The sequence below is a fragment of the Anas platyrhynchos genome, chromosome 2 (assembly GCF_047663525.1).
Source record: "Anas platyrhynchos isolate ZD024472 breed Pekin duck chromosome 2, IASCAAS_PekinDuck_T2T, whole genome shotgun sequence".
NCBI lineage: Eukaryota > Metazoa > Chordata > Aves > Anseriformes > Anatidae > Anas > Anas platyrhynchos.
In genome coordinates, this window is record NC_092588.1 from 124,456,368 (window position 1) to 124,473,113 (window position 16,746).

At 48.8% G+C, this 16,746-nt stretch overlaps 2 protein-coding genes across 2 annotated transcripts; both read left to right on the forward strand.

The window, feature by feature from the left end:
* The first annotated feature begins 4,084 nt into the window (after nt 1-4,084).
* HOXA9 (homeobox A9) lies at nt 4,085-7,495 on the forward strand. Its single transcript, XM_027450974.3, has 2 exons — nt 4,085-4,981; nt 6,086-7,495. The coding sequence occupies exons 1-2, from the start codon at nt 4,408-4,410 to the stop codon at nt 6,322-6,324; spliced, it is 813 nt and encodes a 270-aa protein (XP_027306775.2). The 5' UTR covers nt 4,085-4,407; the 3' UTR covers nt 6,325-7,495.
* Nucleotides 7,496-13,158: 5,663 nt separating this feature from the next.
* HOXA7 (homeobox A7) lies at nt 13,159-16,604 on the forward strand. The gene is made up of 2 exons (XM_021274202.4): nt 13,159-13,678; nt 14,786-16,604. The coding sequence occupies exons 1-2, from the start codon at nt 13,303-13,305 to the stop codon at nt 15,067-15,069; spliced, it is 660 nt and encodes a 219-aa protein (XP_021129877.1). The 5' UTR covers nt 13,159-13,302; the 3' UTR covers nt 15,070-16,604.
* Nucleotides 16,605-16,746: the final 142 nt, after the last annotated feature.

Genomic DNA, 16,746 nt, shown 5'->3' on the forward strand with positions numbered 1-16,746 from the left:
GAGCTGCCCGGAGGGGAGGTTATGATGATATTTCTCTCTCGTTTTCATTAACCCACCCGAGTCTGGCCGGGGGGCGCGGAGGGGGCGCCGGCGGGGTGTGCGGGCGGGCGGGCGGGTGAGAGGGATGCTGTAGTCACGTCTCTGGTTTTATTTTCGTAGCGGGATCCTTGCGTTAAAGACCACGGCTATGGGGAAAGTAATAATTAGCGCCTGAGAACTGCTCTGTGGTTTAGGTAGTTTCATGTTGTTGGGGCTCCACCTTTCTCTCTACAGCACGAAACTGCCTTAATTACTTCAGTTGATATCATCACCAGGTATGCTTGGTGCGAGGGTCCTTTGTGCCCGAAGAAATCTTAACGCTGAAGTTATCTGTAGGCGTCAAGTCCCAATGCCATTGTTCCCCATCTGCAACGGAGGCTCCTTTGATTCCTCAGATAAACACGGCAGCCGAGGGGGGAAGCTTGACAAGTTCTTCAAGGTTAGCTAGCTCCTAAGCGAGTCCCTGCCTGCTTGCGGGATTTTAATATGTCTCGTAGGCTGCATTCAAGGTCAGGTGCGTTTTTGCGTTCTGCTCGGCCCGGGTCGAGCTCGGGAGGGGGACAGGAGGGGGGGCTGCTTTTCTTTTGCTGTCCGGATTTATCAAAACTCAGCCAGCAGAAAGCTCTCGGCCGCCCGGGGGAGGGGAGAGCCCGGCTCTGCCTGCTCCGCTCCGCTCCGCACCGCTCCGCGCACCAACGCCGGCAAGGCCCACGCGTGCCAGGGGCTGCCGGCCCCTCCGGCGGCTCTCCCCCACGCAGCCCCCCCGGGCTGGCCGCTGGTTCCCTCGGGAACCCTGGCGGAAAGGCTCCGAAACCCTGCTCCGCCGTCGGGGCCGCTCCCCCGGGGCTCTCCGCGGGCTGGGCGCCCGGGGGCGGCGGCTGCCCCGCGGCCCACAAGGCCTCGGTTACGATCACGATTGCGGCGAGCCCGGGGCCGCTCTTCCGCGGCGGCGGAACGGGCAACAGCGACCTCTCCGGGCCCTCCGCCGCCGCCGCCGCCTTTTGTGTCCGCCTCCCGGCCGCTCCTCCGGGCCCGCTGCCTGCCGCCCGCCCGGGGGGCAGCCCCACCACCGGGGTGCCCGGGAGAGCGGAAAGGCTGATGCAGGAAAGGGCAGAAAAAGTCACGCGTCTGGGTCTTGTTGTCTTTTTTTTTTTTTTTTTCTTTCTTTTTTAACTAATAACTTTGATTATTTTTGCTGTTGGAAAAAAAAAAAAAAAAACTTTTTCGAAAGTCCGAACTGGGCTGCAGGCACTCGGAGTAGTTAGAGAGCGGATTTTAGCCAGACCTACCCTAGCTGGATCTTCGCAGGAGACGCCTCGGCTGGGTCAGCAGCAGATGTCTACGCTGCAGTCCAATATAAGTGTTTGTGTCTGCCTCTATACACACTGCGCGTCTGTCTTGGCTCTGTGTACATACGCGGGTGTATTTACAGGGCACATGTGTGTGCGTGCGTGCCTCTCCAGCCTTTACACACAGGTTCGCCTCTGTCCACTTGAATCGCATCACTCTGATTTTTTGGACCGCTTCCCCCAAACTCTGAATCATTTTTTCTGCCCGCCGTGCCAAAATACCTCTGCGCGCTGGTAGCACCGGCAGGAAAAGGCGATCCTGAACTTCCCGTTCAGCGGAGATCGCAAACGGCCGCGCAATCCTGCGCCGGGGCTCCGCGGTGCGCTGCTGCTGGAGCTGTGCGCACCGATGCCCCCAGCCTAAAAATCCCGGGGTCCTCCTTCCTCTCGGAGCTGGGGCTCACTGCTAACGGCGTGGGAGCTCCACTAGTTTGATCACGCCGGGATGGAGCTCAGGGAGCGTTTGGGTTCAGCCGCGAGAGGTACAGCAGGGCTTCGTTCCTGGAAAGTGCGATTTGGTATTGCGATTTGATGGGAAGGGCGATTTCTGGGCTGCTTGGGGTGTGCTGCGCCCAAGCGTGCAAAGTGGCCAAAATGCCGAAATAATTCGCAACGCAAAGGGTACGAAGCCCGTGGTACCCCCCACGAGCTGTGGTGGCTCGTATGCAAAATGTACTTTGGGGAAAACTGGGTCTAAAAGAATGAAAAAGGAGGCGAATGCTCCAGTGTTATTATCTGCAACATGACCGCGTGAAAAATGTCTGTAATTATTTGCCGTCTTTTAACTCTTGCTTTCTGTACTCCCTCTCCCGCCGCTTGGCTGCTGGCAGTGAACAAATTCAGAATTTTACAGGGAAATAAAAATACAGGCGCGTTCTTTAAGACGTTATTGTTATTGTTATTCATTTGCTATTAGTTTTGGTGAGGAACCAAAAAAATGAAACCCGCTGCAAGTTGAGAACCCAAATTCGAATATAAACATCCAGGACTCCTGCAGCTAAGATTATTTTTTTCTGAATGGAAAAAGGAAGTTCTACAATCACATTTCACCACAGCTGACTCCGTACTAATAAATACAAATGACGTCGAGTTCCGTCTTTCCAGGAAAGAAATACAATTATTTTTTTCTATTACGGCGTGTCTATACAATGGCCACAAAAAATAACAGAGGCGATCTTTATTTGCATTTTTTAAATGGTTAGAAAATAACGGGCTCCCTGTTTGCGGAGATCTTGTAACTGTTCTGTAATTTTCTAACTCTAATATGGGATAATAGTTTCATTATGGGCCTTTGTAATCCTGAATGGAGAGAGGGCGTTGTTAAAATAGGATCTCCGTAAGATTTCTGATTAAACCGTTGGGAAGACATGAAAAGAAAAAGCGAGAAAGAGAGAGGGGAGAGAGGGAGAGGGAGAGGGGAAGAGGCAGCCCACATAGCGATGTAAAACTAATTAGAACCACACTTTTGCACGCACAATATTTACACGTGATTTTAATTATTGCCTCAGCCTTCCCTGCGATTCGCGAGGCTCTAATAAATATATTTCGACTAAATCGAGAGGAGATTTTTCTCGTGCCCCCCAGCTGGATCTCGCAGGCTTCTTGGCCAGCCCCGGGGAGAAGCGGGCTGCGTGGCCGCCGGAGAGAAGCCCGGACCCGCGGGCACGTTTGCGAGCAGCTCAGCCCCTGCTTTAATTCCTAACACTGGACTTGGATCTGGCCGCGGCTTTACTTTCCCCCCGCTCGCCCTCCCCTCCTTCCGCGGGGGGACCGCAGCCCGGTGCCTAGGGGCTGGTGCTGCTCGCGTGTGCCCTGCAGCAAATAAATAACTATATTCGCACATAAATATTTTGGGGTCGGCAGAATGCGGTGCGAGCGAATGCAAGCGCCCCTTTTATAGCCGCCCCGGCAAGCAGGGTGCCTTTCGGCAGCGGGGAAGACAGGGCTTTTTCTCCCCTTTCCCCCCGCTGCTTCGCTGCATATTGAAGGATTAATCGTGGCGAGAAAGCCCGGCCAGCCCCGCGGCCCCTCTCCCCGAGGGGGTCCAAGGGCAGGACGGGGAGGACGAGGAGGGTGTTTCGGTCTTGAGGATGAGGAGGGGGCTTCGGTGATGAGGATGAGGAGTGGGTTCGGTCACTGCTGCCCTCGGTGAGCCCGGCGAGGGGGCGAGCCCACAGCCGGCCGCCCCGGTCCTCCTCCGGCCTCGGCAAGGGGATGCGTTGAATTTGACTTTTCTCTGCTTAGCCCGGGACTGAACGGAACGGGATTATTTACAGTGAGCTCCCAAACTAAACACAATGGTATAATTTAACCTTTCCGAGCACTCGTAAATTTTTACTGCTGTGAAACACAGCGATGCAAATGAGCGCGCTCATAGTTACTGACTTAATAACAACCCCGTGGCTCCCGAAACAATAACTCCTTATGAAATATAATAAATATATATTTAAATACAGTATACCGCAACTGCTATTTTCCTTTTTTTTATTGCTTCAATTATTGTATAATTTTATGTGAAGGTCTCCGATCGGGAGGGGTTTTGTTTTGTGATTTTTATTTTTTTTTCGCAGGGAACACGACCCACTGATGGGATGATTAATTGTGATATAAAATAGTCCGCTTAAACGAAAAAAAAAAAATAAAATAAAAGGGGGGGGGGGAGGGAGGAGGGAAAGAAAAAGGGGGAGAGGCCGTGAGGCGGAATCTGATCTTTTAATCTCAGTTGGCCGCAATTAAAACAAACTCCGCCGTATAACTCGCGTATCCCTTTGCATAAAAACATATGGCCTCGCTATAAAAATGATGGCTGGAGAACACTGCCCCGTTAATAGCCCGCGGACTGATTTATACTTTATTGTTCTGCTCCCCCCCGCCACGTGACCGGGGCAGCCAATGGGCGCCGGGGCTGCCCCCAACTTATTACTGACTCTACTTCTCCGCCGGCACCGAGTTGGTGCGGGGAAGCCCCGCAGCCCCGAATTGCGGCGGGTCCGGCGCCCCCGCCGCGCCGAGCCGCGCCATGTCGGCCCCCGGGACCCTCAGCAACTACTACGTGGACTCCTTCCTGGTGCCGGAGGGGGACGAGCTGGCGGCGCCCCGCTACGCCCCCCCGCCGCTGGGGCCGCCGCCGCCTCCTCCTCCTCCTCCTCCTCCTCCGAGGCCGGCGGCGCTGGGCGAGCACCCCGAGCTGGCCCCCTGCAGCTTCCAGCCCAAGGCGCCCGTCTTCGGCCCCCCCTGGAGCCCCGCGCACCCCGGCGGCGCCAGCGGCGTCCCCGCCGTCTACCACCCCTACGCGCACCACCAGGCGCCCGTGGCACCGCCCGACGGCAGGTACATGCGTTCGTGGCTTGAGCCTGTGCCGGGCTCCTTGTCCTTCCCCGGGTTACCTACCAGCAGGCATTACGGCATTAAACCTGAACCGCTGGCGGCCAGAAGGGGTGACTGTACCACGTTTGACACTCACACTTTGTCTCTGTCTGATTATGCTTGTGGTTCTCCTCCAGTTGATAGGGATAAGCAAAGCCACGAAGGCGCATTCTCTGAAAGCAATGGAGAAAGTGAGGCAAACGGAGAGAAACCCCAGATCGATCCAAGTAAGTGGCACCGCGAAGGGCAATGGACTTCATTCAGGGCGCCGCGCCGGCCGCGGGGAGGTGTCGAGGTGCCGGGGCTAATGACGTGCCGAGCACCGGCTGCTGCAGCTGGGAGCCACCCGAGAAAGGCAGCGCTGCCTTTCGTGGGCTCTGCTGGCATCCAGGACGGCTCCAGCTTCCCAATCTGCAAGGGGAACAAAAACCCCACCCTGCAACTTAAAAGGGAAAAAAAAAAAATAAAGCCCCCCCTCATCCCCAGCCCAGCACCCGAGCAAACTCCGCGGGACGGGCTCGCATCCTCCTGCTGCGCCGAGCTCACGGGCGTGAGCAAGGGACGGGAAGAGGGTGCCTGGGAAGCATTGGATGTGAATCTGATCTTTTTGTGACCTGGGGGGCGGGGGGGGGAAGGATTATCGCGGGGCTGGCAGCAGAAACCTCGCCGTTGACTCGGTGCCTTCCTCCCCCCCCCCTCCGTCTCCTCGGTGGAAAATGCTGGGCCGGGTGATCCCAGAGCTGCGGGAGCGGTAGCAGGGCACCTCGGAATTGCTACTGCTAACAACGCTATGCAAATAAAGCTCTGAAGCAGCCCAGGCTTTAATTGTGCCGGCCGCAGACTGGCTCGCCAGCTCCTTGCATCTTGCCAGTGATGACACGGGAGAAGGTCGAAAATTAAAAAGAGAAACAATTTCGACGACACGCTGCTCTGGCTGGGCACTCCCCGGGCTGGCCGTTTGAGGGGGGGGGGGAGTGTGTGGGGAGGACAGGAAGGAGGGAGGGAGCTAGCAGGGAGAGGAGGCGAAAGAGGATTTTAAAATTGCATCCTCCTAACAATAAAAAAGGGCGAGAGGAGGCGGGGGCGGCGGGGCTGTGCTGCGTGTGGTTCTGTGTGACCTCTCTCTGCTTTGAGCCCATTGTGCCCCACCGTCCCGCATGTCTGGGGCAACGAGGGCCACGTCGTAAACCCCCAAATCAGGACACCTAGGCGGGACCCTAAAAAAGTCAGGGCACCCCTCGGTGGTCCTGCGTGCTGTTCTCTCGCCAGCCCCCTCTCGCCCCCCCCCCCCCCCCCAGAAGCCTGAACTTCTCCCGCTGTTTCCCTTGCAGATAACCCCGCTGCAAACTGGCTCCACGCAAGGTCCACCAGGAAAAAGAGATGCCCTTACACCAAGCATCAGACGCTGGAACTGGAAAAGGAGTTTCTGTTCAATATGTATCTCACTAGGGACCGTAGATACGAGGTGGCCAGACTCCTCAATTTAACTGAGAGACAAGTGAAAATCTGGTTTCAGAACAGGAGGATGAAAATGAAGAAAATCAACAAAGACCGAGCGAAGGACGAATGATGGTGATACGCGGGTTACACTGAAAATACGTACAGTAAAACAAAAACAAAGTTAAAAACAACAACAACAAAAAATCCTCCCCTCGAGCCCTGCCATGCAATGCGTCTGGGTCCAGGCCTCATTTTTTTCCATGGCATATTCTGCTTATGATTGTACCTTGGTTGTCACTGTAGCATGGAGAGGCCAGTTTGCCAGGAGAGGTACAGTAAGACTTTTAATTTTCTAATAGGAAAGAAAAAGGGGGCATTAGCACGAAAAGGCTGTCTAGCTGGCTTGTATAAATCTACCTGTTTCTTCACTTATGAAAAAAGAAAAAAAAAAAAGAACAGAAAAAACTACCTTTTCATAATGCACAACTATTTACGGACTGTATAGTTTAGTCTACGTAGTTAATTTTATTCGCTCTTTGCGCGGCAGAGAGATCTCTGCTTTAATACTTGAACACTGTGTTTTATTGTGGTAATTATGTTTGTGACTCAATTTATGTGCTTGGGTGCTGTACCGGATGTAATTGTGTAAGCTAGAATTCAATTTGAACTCAGGTTGTTTATTATAAAAATTGCATAGAGTATAGCTCTGTAGTGTATTAAGTCTTTTCTGTATAATTAGACAGTTAACCTTTGATTGTAAAATATATATATTATATATATCCCAATTTAAACACAAAAAAAAAAAGTAGAAAAGAAGTTTGTCCGGGATGTCTGGGAATTACGGTTCTCAAAATATTTCGAAGCAAGTCGTTTTAGTATGCACAGTTGATATATATATAGTACTGTCTTTGTCAGTTGTATATATAATCTATATATTAAAAAATAAATAAACAGACTAGCTTAAATATTGTTTTTGCACCAGTGAGCAGTTATCAGATTTCGGAGCTATACGTATATGTGAAAAGGGTAACTACCTATGGTTTACGTTTTAATTTTAATCGAATAATTTGATGGTTATTGTAATGAAGGTTAATTTTATTGATAATAAATTATACGCTATAAAAACCTACATTTGGTTATTGTAAATTTGTATCGCTTAGAAAAAAATAAATCTGGGGAGTGATGTCGATGCAGAACGTACACTGTCTATTTTGAAATGGTTACCTCATGGCCTACTGACCAAATCGTTGTGTTGAAATGATATTTAACTTTTTGCCAAATAAAATATATTGATTCTTTTATATTTTGTGATGTTTTAAGATTATTAAGAAGGGGTTCTTCCATGTCCCACCGAAAATCACCAGCAGACGTGGCAAGGCTGCGGAGGCGAGGCGAGCGTTTTCGTTAAGCCTCAGCCAAGGCAAATTTACCGCCCTATAAACGCAGCTCGGGAAAATATGGGACTTATTTTGGTCCTAAACGGGCCGATGTGGGTCCTAAACGCCTTCCCTTCATGGAGAGGAGACATAACTCCACGCTCCCGGATACAATTTCGTAAGCTGGCGTTTAGCGATGTAAAAAGGAAGCGCTGGCAGATAGGAGCGGGGGCATAGGCTGAAGTTAACGCGTTTTTAATAAATTCCTCTGGCAGGGCGGGGGGGGGGCTCGGATCAAACCAAAATACCCAACTTCCTAGAGTGCGGACAGTAGTGTAAATCCGATTAGGCAGCGACATTTAAACCGAGATGGTTAATTAGTCTCCGAGAAAATGTCCAGAACTAAGTGTTCTTCAGTAAGCTTTGCGAAAGGCTCGCCTTGCCCGTGCGCTCATTTAAAATTCCCTTCTAGACATAATTGCCCATGCAAAATATGCTATTTAAAACGCCACCCATTTTTTTCCTTCCCTTGCCTTCACGTTTGGGATTTTTTTTTTCCTTTTAAATGTCCCGTGGCAAATAAAAACAACCCGTTGCATTTTACTAGCGCCTCAGATTATATATGTATGTATATAGATATAGGTACAGATAATTTTTTTCTGACAATTATGGTGGAATTTATGGTGTCAATATTACTCGGTGATTTAGCCGACAGAAAGAGTAGGGCTGGCAGCCGTCGAGAGCGGAGAAGGCAAAATAGGATTTTTTATATATATATATATTTTTAATTTTTTAACCAGAAGGAAGGTTTCTTCGGAGCGGAAGATTTCCACACACACCCCCATTGCACCCACCCCTCCCCCGCCGCCCCAAGCCAAACCAAGCTCAGCAACAAAAGAAAATAGCGAAGTCTGTGAGCTTGCTGAAATTTTCCCTTGTTTTGGGCAGACATCTTACTGCTCGGGGTGAATGTCCTCCATAATCTGATCCCCAGCGCGCTCCTGCGCCACGCCGCCCCGTGTTTGCAAATATGTCGAATAACAATAAAAGCCGCCTGGGTTTACGGACGTCCACTTACCTATGTATGTATTTAAAGCAAAATAAGACGGAACACACTTATGGTCTTGGCAGAAGTTGTTGTTAGGAAAATTCAGAGCCATACAGTGCAATAAAAGAAAATGACTGCTGTAACCGTTTATGGGGTGTAAAACGCTGCAGGGCTCAAGACAAAACTTAGGGAACCGGCAAGAAGTTTACAGATGTGCAGAACTGCGGGGGGAAAAAAATGCTTTCGGCTTCACCTTAAAAAAAAAAAAAAATAAAAGAAATCCGGGCTAAGATTTGATGAGTTCTAATTAGTGAAAGGGAGCTCGTTCTGGTGTGCACACACACAAAAAGCCCCTAATTGATCCCTGAGCCAGTATTTGGGGATGCTGGGACGCCCTCTGTTGTTGCAGACAGAGGCAACTTCAAAGAATCAGCATTAAGAGTGTGTAATAAATGACGGGTCTGCAAACTGTCTGGAATTCGGCTCTTAATGAGTTTACAACTGTCCAGCCACAATTAAGATTTTCCACAAAAGCCTTTTCATTTGTTTTGTCTGGCTGTTTTAGATAAAGCGGGCGAGCGGAAATAACAACCTTTTATTGGCCTTCCCCTGCTTAAATCCAGCCCGGGCGGCGGACATTTATCTTGCCGGGCGCTGGCGGGGCCGGGGCGCGGGGCCGGGCGGCGGCGGCGGGGCTGCGGCGGCGGCGGGGCGGCGGCAGGTGGCGCTCCGAGCCCGCGGAACGGGCCCGCCGCCCGCCATCAAGCGCTCGGCCGCCTCCCCGACAGCTCCTAAAATGTCGACTTTGCGGGAGCATAACTCGGGCTGAACACGCTCATTTCTTCCCCACTAAGGCCGATAATTGCTTTTCTTTTTCCTTTTTTTTTTTTTTTTTTCCCCCCACTTTTTTTTTTTTTCCCTCCCTTATTCCCCGCTTATTATGGCACGGGTGGGATGGCATCACTCGGTGCAGCAACAGCAAAGGTAAAAACTTGCTCTGCACCACGGCCGTATCCTGCGTTTTTTATTCTCAAAGCCCCCCAAGCGTCATCTACTAGTTCATAGAGCCGCATGGAGCCCTGTCACACAAGTGCCAGCTCACCTTCCCCTGTCCTCAAACCTTCGCCCTTCCCTGGCAAAGCTTTGAGCCTGCCAACAGTGTGTCCTGAAGGGCTGGTTGAAAAAGGAAATATTGGAAAACTGAGGGAAATCGAAGGTTTGGGGCACGACGGAAAGAAAATCACGGCTTCACGGTGCTTCTTGGGTCTGCCTGGATCAGCCCAGGAGGAGAGGGGACGAGGAGGGAGCCTTGCCCGCAGAGAGGGTCGCAAGGCGAAGGGGTTTCGAGAGAAACCCGCCCGGCGTGCCTGGAGACGCAGCCGTGCGGGGAGGCGGCAGCGCTGCAAAGCTTTAATTTGAAAATTATTTACCGGCGAATGAAAATTTTCAACAGCTGTCTTTGATCCAAATAAAAAAGCCCCGCTTGCGTCCTCAGCAATTTCAGCTCTGTGGGACCCGTTGTAATTATATTATACAGATGCTAGCAGTCATGCTCTACAAACTTGACGGGTCTCTCAAAGTCATTCCTAACTTCTGCTGCCCTGCTATTTTGATTTCCCCCGGTCGTTTTCGTAGTTTTTCTCCCTTTTGCTTTTGTTGGCTTTCGCGTCTCGAGAATGAGATTTAGTGGGAATTCTGGTGCATTTTCAGACGTTGGTTGCCAAAAAGAGAGGGGGAAAAAGTAATTGGAAAGAAAATAGAGGCAGGAGGGAGGGAAGCATAAAATGTGGTCTGAAGTATGAACGTTGTATTTTTCAAGTTAAAGTCAGACAAGTAAATAAATCGCTGCATAGTATCCCGTAAGAGAACTACTTTCTCTGCGTTTTATTTACATTTCCTTAAATCAAAGCCAATATCTTAACATCGAAATTCAGCATCGGAAAGGAATGCGAGCACTGTGCTATTTTTTCCCCACCCTATTTCAAAGATTTAATTCTTTCTAGGGATGAAGAGTAACTGCCACTCCCTGCTTTCTAATAAGAGCATTCCTATCAAATGTTTGTCTACAATGGCATTGTTAAACTTACTATGATTAATTATTTTTTTTCCTTGGGCAGTAAAATTATATTAAAATTAAAAAGTGTTTATGCATCGTCATACTAAGTAATAACTTGGCACAGCGTGCTCCATTATAATCGTGGATAAATTACGGCGAGAACAGATTCCAAAACAACAAAATCCTGTCTAGTAGGAACCACATCAAGATACTGCTTAACACACAAGCCATAACCGTGGAGTGCTCCCAGGTCGCTTATAACTTATGAGCACCGTTTTATCACTACCTTTTACTTCCCGGAAAAGCTCAGAATGCAAAGAGAGGTAGTCCAGCTCTCCCACGAAAAAATAAATACAATGAATCCCGCCTGGAGGATTATTTTTAAAGCGTGTGAGAATATTGCGGTGACGGAAACCTTGCAATCTGTGCTCGCTCGCTGTTTCCTCGACTGAACAAAAATAAATAAAAAAGTGCATTCAAATGAAAAGTACATTTTCAGACGCCGGGGATCCGGCGTTGTTTTGTAGGCGACAAAATGAGATATTTCGGGGGGCTATTTCAGAGGCAGCGTTATGGTGCTGTTTGACCAACACGCAGAGGGAGGGGGAAGTAAATAAGGCGGTGGGGACCGATGTCTGGGTCTCCTTTTAAGATTTATTCGGTGAAGGGTTTTTGAGATTTTTTTTTTGACGGCTTGGCAGGAAAAAAAAAAAAAAGGAAAAAAAAAAGGAAAAGAAAAAAAAAGCTGCAAGTGAAATATTAAAAAAAGGCGGCAGTACAAAACAGACACGCAAAGCTAAATACATGAAGGCGCATATTTTACAGAGACCCCGAAATACACTCGCCCGACTAATCTATTCGGTTCTATATTATCAATATTTAAGTCTAGACATTGGTTATATTTGCTGCTCCTTTCTTCTTGCATCTTGGTATGTTGTCACCAGAGGAGCAATTTATTGGTTTAATGTCATCTACTTCAGCCTCTTTGATCTTCTAAGTCGTCGTCTTGTTTGCTTCGCGTTCGTTTAACTTCTTGGGCCTTTATTCCTTTCCAGCAGCCTCTTCTGCCGGCGTGTTCCCCCCTTGCACTTCGCAACCGCAGGGATATCGTCTAATATTGGAATAAATGAACGAAGGAGCCTCTTCCTGCAGATTCCCCCTTGCGCCTGCGAATAACGACTGCGTTTTCACGTGCTTAACACTTGGCAAATATCTAGATAGAGCCGCCACATTTGCATACTCCGAAGCACCAATATCTCAGGGACCTCGCCGCAGAGAATTTACTCGCTTCTGTCAGTATCCTATATTCATGGGGCTGCAATAACCGCGCATAAAGAGTCCCAAAGGGTGCGTGCGTGCTGGAGGTGTGTGTGTGGGGGGAGAGGGGCTTCCACGTTTACAAAACGTAAAGTTTAGGGTCCGTGCGAAATATCACCAAGAACAATTTTAACTGGTGAGAAAGTCTTTGTACACGGGGCACCAAACTATAATTGAAAGGAGAATTTCCGGGGCAATTCCATTGTGCTCCTTCCAGTTTATGATGTGCAATACAGGCAGGCAGTAAAAGCTGTCTTTACCAGGACTCCCTGTCTGAGGGAAGGAAACTCATTTTACGATCCGTTTAAAGGAAGGGCACGGTGCAGCATCCTCAATGGAGAGCCATTCTCATTGTTGGGGAGCCGAGTGTTTAGAAAAGCAGCAGCAACGTTCCCCGCGGTCTGCGCGTAACGTTGCCGCCTCTCGCTGAGGACTGGAAGGTGCGTACGACGGAAAGGTAAAGGGGACATTTAGAAAAAAAAATAATAAAAAAGTGAGGCGATTTGCAGACGATTCCTTTAATTTAGGGAGTTTGCTTTTCCTTTTTTTTTTTTTTTTTAGGGATTTCCCCCCCCCTTTTTTTTTTTTTGGGTTTTTCTTTTAAGGCGTCCAGAAAGTTGCCTCCCCGCATACTTTCCCTTTCCTCGATTTTTTTGTTCTTTTACTTTTCTGCCGGGGGGGCGGGCTGTGCTGTTTCCCGAGGGGGACGGGAGGCTCGGGGTCCCTCGAGCAGTGCTCCCCTCTTTGCTCCCTCCGCTCCAGGACCGCCGGCGGCGGGCGTGGTGGGGCCGGGAGGACACCCCAACAGCCCCCCAGCATTTTAGGGACGAGAGAGCGCTAATAAGACTAAGCAATACCAACACCCAGCTCTTCGACTCCTTGAAAGCTTTTTTATTATTATTATTTTTAATCCCCCCTCCCCGTCTAACGAGGACCACATGGCTTAAGCCCTCCCCGCGGTGGTGGAGAGGGGCGGGGGGGGTGCTGAGCGCCCTCCCCCGCGCCGGGAGCGGCGGCGGGGCCGTCGGGGGCCGCCGGGGGCCGCCGGGGGGCCGGGGGCTGCGCCTCGACGGCGCGGGGCGGCGGCGGCCCCGTCCATGGCCGGGCACCGGCGGGCCGCGGCCGGCACCACCTGTGAGGCGGGCGGGGATTGGCGGGCGGCGTCATATGACCGGTCACGTGCTGGAGGCAGCTCAGTCCAAAAGAAAATGGGGTTTGGTGTAAATCTGGGGGGGTAATGTTATCATATATCACGCTACCTCGTAAAACCGACACTGAAGCCTGCCGGACAACAAATCACAGGTCAAAATTATGAGCTCTTCGTATTATGTGAATGCGCTTTTTAGCAAATATACGGCGGGGGCTTCTCTTTTCCAAAATGCAGAGCCTACTTCTTGCTCCTTTGCAAGCAACTCCCAGAGAAGCGGCTATGGACCAGGCGCGGGTGCCTTCGCCTCCTCCATGCCCGGCTTGTACAATGTGAACAGTACCATATATCAAAGCCCGTTCTCTTCCGGATACAGCCTGGGCTCTGATGCCTACAACCTGCATTGTTCCTCTTTTGATCAGAACATTCCCGTCCTCTGCAATGACCTAACCAAACCCAGCTGTGAGAAAGCGGAGGAAAGCAACCTGCACAACCAGGCTGAGGCTAATTTCCGGATATACCCCTGGATGAGGTCTTCAGGTAGGGGCAAGCGGAGAAAGAGGGCTGGAGTTGTGGCAGCCAGGCAAAGCGTGTCGCCAAAATTACTGTCAGCACAGCCTTTATGGTTTTAATTATAGCCGAGGCGCCATTGCGTAGAAAGCCCGTGGCATTGTATGTAAATGAGTATCATAAAACTTTTTATTGCCCAATTAATGGGTTCTAGCCTCGTAAATTTATTTAACTCCATTCGCTATGGAATTTTAGCATCGAGTTTATTTGCGCTGTTTGCTAGAGGAGCGTGGAGAGTTGGCTGCGTGCTCTCCGAGCCCCCTCGGGTGAGTGTCTCCCCTGCCCTCTGCCCATGTCGGGCAAGGAAATCTCCCGCTTGCTGGGGGAGGCAGAGGGGAGAGGGGCGCTCAGGAGCGGGGGACGGGCTGCTGAGGGCTTCGCCGGCCCACGCCGCTGAGCCACGCCGCCCTCGTCCCCCTGCCCTTTCCACGGAGATAAGAATCTATAGAAATGGACTAACAGGAAAACGGGGAGGGGGGGGGGGAGGAGGAGAGGCTGGGGGGAGGCTGGGGGCGAGAGTGTGTGAAAAACGAGAGCTCTCTTCTGGAGCTAAATGCGATGTATTGTTTACGGGCCGGGCGGGGTAGGGGGTGGGGGGTGGAGGGAGCCCCCGACATTAAAATAAAATAAATACAGCCCAGCCTTCCAGATTTTTATTTCCCCTTGCGAAACGCCGAAGTCTGGAAGGTTTTAGGGAAATACATCGCCTGGGGGAAAGTTCCTCCTCCCAAAAGCAATTTCCTCCCCCACCTCCTCTCCTGAATGCTTTCTCTCCACTTTTCCTATGTCTCAGGCAACTTAATTTTTGCCCTGCCTGAGCAGGACAAGTCGTGTAGCTGAAATGTCTTTGTTAGGGTAAAGTGTGTGTGTGGGGTGGAAGTGAGAGAAGGAAATTATTCACTCTCGCTTGGCCGGTTTTAATTTTTGGTGGGTTGGCTAGTTGGTTTGTTGTTGTTGCTGTTTTTTTTTTTTTTTTTTTTTTTTTTTTTTTTAAAAATAGTAGAAATAGGGGAGAAAAAAAGAAAACTTTCCTCTTCTCTTCCTGCCTAACTCCTGGACGTGTGTGCCTGCTTTCAGGTCCAGATAGGAAGCGAGGGCGCCAGACCTACACCCGCTACCAGACCCTGGAGCTGGAGAAGGAATTCCACTTCAATCGCTATCTGACTCGGCGGCGGAGGATAGAGATCGCCCATGCCCTCTGCCTGACAGAGAGGCAGATCAAAATCTGGTTCCAGAACCGGAGGATGAAGTGGAAGAAGGAGCATAAGGAAGAGAGCTCCAGCACTCCGGCTCCCAACGAGCCCACGTCAGCAGCACCGTCTGTTGAGAAAGTGGAAGAAGACGAAGAAGAGGAAGACTAGGGAGTCCCACTCGAGGAAGCAATCTCTTACTATAATGTATGCACGTGACAGTTATAAAAGCTCCCTTTAAAGAAAAAAAAAAAAAAAGAGAGAGACACTCACTGTTTTTATTTAAAAATAATAAATCAGTTCCCTTTAATAATCATCTTGCAAGCAAGCGTTTGCAAACATTAAAGCGTTTCTTGGGTTGGCTTTCCAGCCCTCTCTCCACTCTCCCGTCCTCCCCAAACCTACCCTGTGCCGAACTCTTCGGCAGTATCTCCTAAGCGCATCTTACAATCATTTTATTTTTCGTTCACCCAAGTTTGGGTGGGTTTGTCCAGGGGACATTTCAGTGGGAGAACTGCTGCTTGCACATAAAGTAAACGTGACCTTCCGAAGTAACTACCTGACTCAACAGTCCCAATCATATTCTAAGGGGAAAAGTGCATTAGGCTCACATTAAGAAAAACTACCTAATTTTGAATAAGTAGCTCTGCACTTCTTTTTTTTTTTCTTCTTCTTTTTTTTTTTTTTAATTTTATTATTGTTAGAAAAATATCATAACTAACAGCTACACTAACAAAATGTTAAACAGCAAGCGAGGGAATAAAAGATGTTCCACAAACCACTACAGTCTACAGCAATGATTTGTACTACCTATTTTCCAGACTACCTATATATCTTGCTCCGCCTACCTATCTTCGAAAGTATACTGTATTTTAGTAGTCAAAAGAAGATAACGTACTAATGTGAATCGCAAAATGCTTTTAGAAACGTAAGTGTAATTGTTCGAAAAGCACGCATCAATAGCTTTGGTATAGAATTTGGTACCGAAAAGGCTGAATATATTTAAATTTAAAATAATATATTTATTCCAAAGCAATTATAAATGAAAACCATATGCTGCAATATATCTTTGTTCTCGAATCTTTACTATTCCGAGTGAGGAAGCAAACACATGCCAATATTGTACAAAGCGGTTTATTATCTTCCGTTGGCTTCTACCTTAGGCTGCCTCAGCTAAAGGCCGTTTTCGTATTCTAGGCTGATCTTACTTAATATAGCTGAAAGTGTTCTTTGAAAAGTGAATTTAAATGACCATGTAACCACCTTTAAAAAAAAACAAAAACAAAAACTGTTTGTCCTGATTATCCGAATGTGTTAATATGTAATACCGTGAATTTTCCTACAATAGCAGATACTGTATATTTGAACAATTTTTTTTGTCATTTATATTTGTCTTGGAGCTCATTTGTAAGATCATGTCATAAATTGGGAAGTATGTAATTAATTGGGAAAGTTTGTAGCATGATGTATCGTTAAGAACTCTGTATAAATCCGTCTCGAAGGTTGGCTAAAGTTTATTCAAAAAATTGTATGTTACAATGTGTTTCGATGTGTTCGTTGTGAACATTTGGATATGCCGTGTAAGTATTGGAAGTGGAAAAAAAATGTCTGTGAACTCTCTTTGGAAGTGATACCGTGTTCAAGTATCTCCCACGATAAATGTGTTTTATGTTACACAGAAAATAAATATGCTTGTTGACAATGAATTGTGTTACTTTATTAGGGATACAGTTCGAAGGAAGCATAAAAAATAATTTACATGGACAAATAAAGAAATTAGACCGCATTATTATTTTTTTTTTCGTAATCGGTATGGAAAAAAAAATAAAATCTAAGGTGATGAATGGA